The sequence below is a fragment of the Rhincodon typus genome, chromosome 5 (genome assembly GCF_021869965.1).
Source record: "Rhincodon typus isolate 14 chromosome 5, sRhiTyp1.1, whole genome shotgun sequence".
NCBI lineage: Eukaryota > Metazoa > Chordata > Chondrichthyes > Orectolobiformes > Rhincodontidae > Rhincodon > Rhincodon typus.
Window position 1 is genome coordinate 518,142 of NC_063336.1, and position 7,525 is coordinate 525,666.

The 7,525-nt window shown below is 49.0% G+C and overlaps 2 protein-coding genes across 2 annotated transcripts in view; both read left to right on the forward strand.

Annotated features, from left to right (window-relative positions):
* The window catches only part of LOC109924352 (tau-tubulin kinase 1-like), a 17,590-nt gene extending 12,288 nt beyond the window's left edge, over positions 1-5,302 (forward strand). The window contains exons 8-11 of the mRNA XM_048596605.1: positions 446-571; positions 3,329-3,483; positions 3,992-4,208; positions 5,273-5,302. Coding sequence (XP_048452562.1) covers positions 446-571; positions 3,329-3,483; positions 3,992-4,208; positions 5,273-5,302 — 528 coding nt within the window. The remainder of the gene's footprint in view (positions 1-445; positions 572-3,328; positions 3,484-3,991; positions 4,209-5,272) is intronic.
* Positions 5,303-5,786: 484 nt separating this feature from the next.
* Positions 5,787-7,525, forward strand: part of LOC109926169 (calpain-1 catalytic subunit-like) — an 8,949-nt gene continuing 7,210 nt past the window's right edge. Inside the window, exon 1 of the mRNA XM_048596606.1 lies at positions 5,787-5,802. Coding sequence (XP_048452563.1) covers positions 5,787-5,802 — 16 coding nt within the window. The remainder of the gene's footprint in view (positions 5,803-7,525) is intronic.

A 7,525-nucleotide genomic window follows, 5' to 3' on the forward strand; every position in this document is an offset into this window, starting at 1 on the left:
GTGTGTGTGTGAGCGCGTGCGCAGTTCTGTCGGGGTGTGTGTGTGTGTGAGCGCGTGCGCAGTTCTGTCGGGGTGTGTGAGCGCGTGTGCAGTTCTGTCGGGGTGTGTGTGTGTGTGAGCGCGTGCGCAGTTCTTTCGGGGTGTGTGTGTGTGAGCGCGTGCGCAGTTCTTTCGGGGTGTGTGTGTGTGAGCGCGTGCGCAGTTCTGTCGGGGTGTGTGTGTGTGAGCGCGTGTGCAGTTCTGTTGGGGTGTGTGTGTGTGTGAGCGCGTGCGCAGTTCTGTCGGGGGGTGTGTGTGTGTGAGCGCGTGCGCAGTTCTGTCAGGGTGTGTGTGTGAGCGCGTGCGCAGTTCTGTCAGGGTGTGTGTGTAGCTCTGTGTGAATGGGTTTTAATGCTCCGTTGTGTCTCTGTTTGAATGTGCCTGATGACACTGCCTCTCCTTGCAGGAGCAGGTCGGTCTGATTAAGGAGAAGTATGATCACCGGATGCTGCTGAAGCACATGCCGTCTGAGTTCCACAGCTTCCTGGATCATGTCTCCACGTTAGATTATTTCACCAAACCAGATTACCAGGTACACTGAAGCAGCCAGCTTGCTCTGTATTCCCCACACTGACTCTGCGTCTTCCCAGACCCGAGGTGAAACAGCTTGATCACCCAACATCTCCCAAAATCCAGCCCCGTATCTCCTGGGGATAGAGGGTGTGCAGCATGCAGGGTATTAGAGAGGCGGGGTGCTCATACTGAGTGTGAGAGGGAGAGGGAGGGTGGGTCTTGGGGGGGGGAGGGGGAGGGAGGGTCGTACTGAGTGTTGGAGATTTGACATTCCTCATGTCCACGTTCCTGCCCTTTCCCTGTAATCCTTGATTCCCGACTGATTGAGATTCTATCGATCTCAGCCTTAAACATGCACAAGGACTCCGCCCCCACACAACCCCCCCACCCCAGCTCTCTGTGGCAAGGAATTCCAAAGACTTTCAACCCTCAGAGAGAAGAAATTCCCATTATCTCAGTCTTAAATTGGTGCCCCTTTACTCCGAGACTATGCCCTCTGGTCCTAGACTTTCCCATGAGAGGAAACATCCTCTCAGCATTTACCCTGTCAAGCCCCTTAAGAATCTGAGATGTTTTAATGAGATCATCTCTCATTCTTTTAAACCCCAGGGAGTAGAGCCCCAACCTGTCTTTGCTCATAAAGACAATCCCTCCCATCCAGGGATCATCCCAGTGCACCTTCTCTGAACTGCCTCCAATGAAATTATATTTTTCCTTAAATAATGGGACGAAAACTGCGCACAGTATTTCAGATGTGGTCTCCCCAGCACCTTGTACAGTTGCTGTAAAACTTCCCTGCTCTTATACTCCAACCCCCTTGAAATAAGGGCCAACATTCCCTGCACCTTCCTGATTACCTGCTGTACCTGTGTACTAGCTTTCTGGGTTTTGTGCACAAACATCCCCCAAATCCCTTTATGCTGCAGCTTTCTGCAGTTTCTCCCCATTTAAGTAACACTGTTCTTTTGCTCGCCCTTCCAAAATGAACAACTTCACATTTTCCCTCATTATACCCCATTTGCCAATGTTTTGTCCACTACTTAAACTATCAGTACCTCTTTGCATCCCTCTCACAACCTGCCTTTCCGCCTGTTTTTGTGTTCTCTGTAAATTTGGTGACAGTACATTTACTTCCTTCCTCCCAGTCATTCATATATGTTATAAACAGCTGTGGTCCCAGCATTGATCCCTGTAGAACCCACTGGTTATAGGTCACCAACCTGACAAAGATCCCCTTATCCCCACTCGCTGTTTCCTGCCCATGAGCCAATTCTCTATCCAGTGTCTCCAATGCTGTGGGCTCTTATGACTTAACCTTTTCTGAGGTACCTTGTTGAACACCTTCTGGAATTCCAAATACAACACATCCACTGGTTCCCCTCCATCCACTCTGTCTGAGACTTCCTCAAAAAACTCTAATAAATTAGTCAGTCACAATTTCTCTTTCATAAAAATAAGTATTTTAGGAGCCTAAGATACAAACATTCAGTGTCAGGGGACTTGTCTGTCTTTAGCTGTATTAGTTTATCAGCTATTACTTCTCTAGTGATGGTGTTGAGACTTAATTCCTCCCCTTCAGTGTTAATAGGATGTGTCAAATATCTTCCACTGTAAAGACTGATTCACAAGATCAGTTTAACTCCTCTGCCATTTCCTTGCTCCCTATAACTGTCTCACCAGATTCATTTTCTAAGTAGCCTATGTTCACTTTGACCACTCTCTCCTTTTTTATATATTTAAAGAAGCTCTTACTGTCTGTTTTTATATGACGGCAAACTAATGAGGAATAGTTTAATTTCTCTGTCATTATTTTGAGTTTCCTTTGCCTGTTTCTAAATTTATCCCAGTCTTTGAGGCTGTCACTGACTTTTGTCTCCTTTTGTTTTCAATTTAACGCTCACCTTAACTTGTTTAATTATTGTTGGCTTATCCCTCTCTCAGAATTTTAAAATGATTTTAGTGGCTCTGAGGGGTATTAATGGCCTCACAGCATTGTTGGTAGACATTAATCCAGAGACCCCAAGGTAATATTCTTGGTACTAGGGTTCCACAGCGGATGGTGAGATTTTGAATTCGATAAAAACCTGGAATTAAGAGTCGAATGATGACCGTGAAACCATTCTCGATTGTCGAGAAAAACCCATTAGGTTCACTAATGTCCTACATGTGACTCCAGACCCACAGCAATGGTTGACTCTCAACTGGCCTCTGAACCAATAGGGATGGGTAATAAATGCTGGCCCAGTCAGCATCACCCTCATCCTGTGAATGTAATTAAAAAACAGCATTTTTCCTGTGACTGGCTAAGTGGCCTGGAGTTCCCGGTTCACTCTTGCTTTTCCTTCTAGAATTGCAGCTTTGTATTTGCTAACTGAGAATCCCATCAAATTGGGAGTGATCAGAAGTGTGAGGGTGGAAGGAATGAGGAGCAGCAGAGTTAACAGGATTCATTAATGCTTACTGTCTTATTAGGTGTCCGTAACTGAGTTCCTCACTCACACTCAGCTGTTCTTCTCCAGCCTTTCCAGACTGTCTCCTGCTGTGAGGACAGGTATAAAATGTGACATAGCCCTGGTTAGGAAGGAGTGGTCGTCTGTTCTGAAGTGTAGCGGGATGGGGGGGGGGAGTGGGCAGGGGACGGGGGGGGGAGGGCGGGGGAGGTTGGCTGTGGACGGCAGGCTGTAAGAACAGGGTTTGGGAACTGTGGCTCATCTGGCTCTGCACTGATTGTCCTTCTCTCTCTCCCCCCGACTTCCCTCTCACCCCCCCAATGCAGCTGATCATGTCTGTCTTGGAGAACAGCAGTAAAGAGCGGAACATCACAGAGAACGAGGCCTTTGACTGGGAGAAGGGTGGCACTGATATTTTACTGTCGACCAGCACACCCACTCAGGCCCAGCTCCATACCAAGCAGACAGCTGCCATGTTTGGGTGAGTCCACACCGGCCCCAGGGTTGGGAGGGTGTGTAGGTGTCTCGCTCCCTGTTTCAGTGGGAAGGGTAGTGTCGGTATCAGAGGAGTGAGGGATGGTGGCATGTCTTCATGTGGGCCAGGTTAGAATCATGGAATCCAAACAGTGCAGAAAGAGGCCATTCAGCCCACTGAGTCTACACCGATCCTCCAAACAGCATCTCAGCCAGAACCCCTGCCCAATCCCTACAACCCTGCATTTCCCATGTCTAATCCACCTAACCCACACATTTCTGGACACTACGGGACAATTTAGCATGGCCAATACACCTAACCTGCACATCTTTGGACTCTGTCTCCCAGCCCCTCAGTTCCCCGCTCTCCCAGTTTCCCTCCCCATTCCAGTCTCCCCCTTTCTTGGTCTCCAGTCCCTGCTCCACTAGTCCTGGGGTTTCCAGGCCTCTGGCCTGGCAGCCTGTATGCCCTAGGGCGGTGCTGATCAGCAGCTGGTAATCTGTTCCTGTTTCAGGGTGATCAATGTGACCCCGGTACCAGGTGATGTGCTCCGGGAGAACACGGATGATGTCCTACAGGATGAGCATCTGAGTGACCAGGAGAATGCTCCCCCAATCTTACCCAGTAAACCAGCTGACATGACTGCAGTGCCACCAAACCTGGTCTTTGAAACAGAGGTCTGGGATGAGACAGATATCAACCGCAACAAACTGCGCATCAGCATCAGCAAGGTAACTGGGAGGAGGGGGATATGTCGGGGGGGAGCGTGTCGGTGGGGGAGAAATGGGGGGAGCGTGTCGGAGGGAGGGAGGGACTTGGTGGTGATGGTGGGACTTGTCAGGAGGACGGAGGAGTGGGACTGGGTGACGTGTCGGTGGGTAATGGGGGGGACAGGGGGTCTTTTCAGGAGGGGAGTCAGGTGGACTTGTCGGTGGGGTGGTACGAGGGTACATGCTTGGTGGGGGAGTGGGGTGATGTGTTGGGGGAATGCGGGTTATTGGGGAAGACAGTCAGAGAATCATACAGCATGGAAACAGACCCATTGGTCCAACTTGTCCACACCAACCAAGTTTCCCAAACTAAATGAGATTCATTTGCCTGCATTTGGCCTATATCCCTCTAAATCTTTCTTGTTCATTCCAAAGGTCTTAAATGTTGTATCTGTACCTGCATCTACCACTTCCTCTGGCAGTTCATTCCCTACACACACTAAAACTGGCCCCCTAGGTCCCTTTTAAATTTTTCCCCTCTCACCTTAAAACTGTGCCCCTCTAGTTTTGAATTCCCATTCCCTGTGGAAAAGACCTTTGCTATTCACCTGAGAAGGAGAGGTTGGATAAACTGGGTTTGTATTCACTGGAATACAGGAGATTGAGGGGCGACCTGATAGAAGTTTATAAGATTGTGAATGGCACGGATAGAGTGGAAAGTATGAGGCTTTTTCCCAGGGTGGAGGGGTTAATTACTCAGGGACACAGGTTCGAGGTTGGGTGGGTTGTCAAAGTTTAAAAGAGATGCGCGAGGCACGTGTTTCTCACAAAGGGTGGTGAGTGCCTGGAACGTGCTGCCGGAGGAGGTGGTGGAAGGAAACATAGTAGCAGCATTCGAGAAACACTTGGATGAATACATGAATAGGAAGGGGATAGAGGGATACGGATCCTGTAAGTGAAGACAGTTTTAGTGTGGAAGGGCAAAATGTGTCAGTGCAGGCTTGGAGGGCTGAAGGGCCTGTTCCTGTGCTGTATTGTTCTTTGTTCCAATCTACGCCCCTCATGATTTTATAAACCATGATCAGGTCATCTCTCAACCTCCTAATCTGCAGTGAATGAAGTCCCAGCCTATCCAGCCTCTCCTCATAACTCAAACCTTCCATTCCCGGCAACATCCTGGTAAATCTATTCTGAACCCTCTCCAGTTTAATAATAGCCTTCCTAGGGGAAATCATAGAATCCCTACAGTGAGGAAGCAGGCCATTCAGCCCATTGAGTCCACACCAACCTGCCGAAGAGCATCCAACTGAGACCTGCACCCATACCCAATCCCTGTAACCCTGCATTTCCCATGGCCAATCCACCGAACCTGCGCACTGCGGACTGTGGGAGGAAACCCACGCAGACACGGGGAGAACGTGCAAACTCCACACAGACAGTCGCCTGAGGGTGGAATCGAACCTGGGTCCCTGGTGCTGCGAGGCAGCAATGCTAACCGCTGAGCCACCACAGTCGGGGATGCTAGGAGAGATGGGGGATTTTAGTGGGTGCAGGGAATGGGGGATGTCAGGGAAGGTCTCTTGGGAGGGATGGGGCATTATGGGGCTGTCCAGCTGTAAGCACAAAGAAAGAACAAAGAACACCTATTTTCCAAGGATCTGTATCCCTCTGCTCCCTGCCCATTCATGTATCTGTCGAGATACATCTTAAATTACGCTATCGTGCCCGCCTCTACCACCTCCGCTGGCAACGCGTTCCAGGCACCCACCACCCTCTGCGTAAAAAACTTTCCACGCATATCTCCCTTAAACTTTTCCCCTCTCACCTTGAAATCGTGACCCCCTAGTAATTGAGTCCCCCACTCTGGGGGAAAATGTTTCTTGCTATCCACCCTGTCTATACCCCTCATGGTTTTGTAGACCTCAATCAGGTCCCCCCTCAACCTCCGTCTTTCTAATGTAAATAATCCTAATCTACTCAACCTCTCTTCATAGCTAGCGCCCTCCATACCAGGCAACATCCTGGTGAATCTCCTCTGCACCCTCTAAAAAGCATCCACGTCCTTTTGGTAATGTGGCGACCAGAACTGTACGCAGTATTCCAAATGTCATCGAACCAAAGTCCTATACAACTGTAACATGACCTGCCAACTCTTATACTCAATACCCCATCCGATGAATGAAAGCATGCCGTATGCCTTCTTGACCACTCTATCGACCTGCGTTGCCACCTTCAGGGTACAATGGACCTGAACACCCAGATCCCTCTGTGCATCAATTTTCCCCAGGGCTTTTCCATTTACCGTATAGTTCGCTCTTGAATTGGATCTTCCAAAATGCATCACCTCGCATTTGCCTGGATTGAACTCCATCTGCCATTTCTCCGCCCAACTCTCCAATCTATCTATATTCTGCTGCATTCTCCGACAGTCCCCTTCACGATCTGCTACTCCACCAATCTTAGTGTCATCTGCAAACTTGCTAATCAGACCATCTATACCTTCCTCCAGATCATTTATGTATATCACAAACAACAGTGGTCCCAACACGGATCCCTGTGGAATACCACTGGTCACAGTTCTCCATTTTGAGAAACTCCCTTCCACTACAACTCTCTGTCTCCTGTTGCCCAGCCAGTTCTCTATCCATCTAGCTAGTACACCCTGGACCCCATGCGACTTCACTTTCTCCATCAGCCTACCATGGGGAACCTTATCAAATGCCTTACTGAAGTCCATGCATATGACATCTACAGCCCTTCCTTCATCTATCAACTTTGTCACTTCTTCAAAGAATTCTACCATGTTGGTAAGACATGACCTTCCCTGCACAAAACCATGCTACCTATCACTAATAAGCCCATTTTCTTCCAAATGTAAATAGATCCTATCCCTCAGTATCTTCTCCAGTAGCTTCCCCACCACTGACGTCAGGCTCACTGGTCTATAATTACCTGGATTATCCTTTCTAACCTTCTTAAACAAGGGGACAACATTAGCAATTCTCCAGTCCTCCGGGACCTCACCCACGCTCAAGGATGCTGCAAAGCTATGTTAAGGCGCCAGCTATTTCCTCTCTCGCTTCCCTCAGTAACCTGGGATAGATCCCATCTGGACCTGGGGACTTGTCCACCCTAATGTCTTTTAGAATACCCAACACATCCCCCCCCCCCACCTTATGCCGACCTGACCGAGAGTAATCAAACATCTATCCCTAACCTCAACATCCGTCATGTCCGTCTCCTCGGATTTTCCTTAACCCTGTTTGCTAAAGATATTTCATGACCCCTTTTAGCCCTCTTAATTCCTTGTCTCAGATTGGTCCTACTTTCCCGATTTT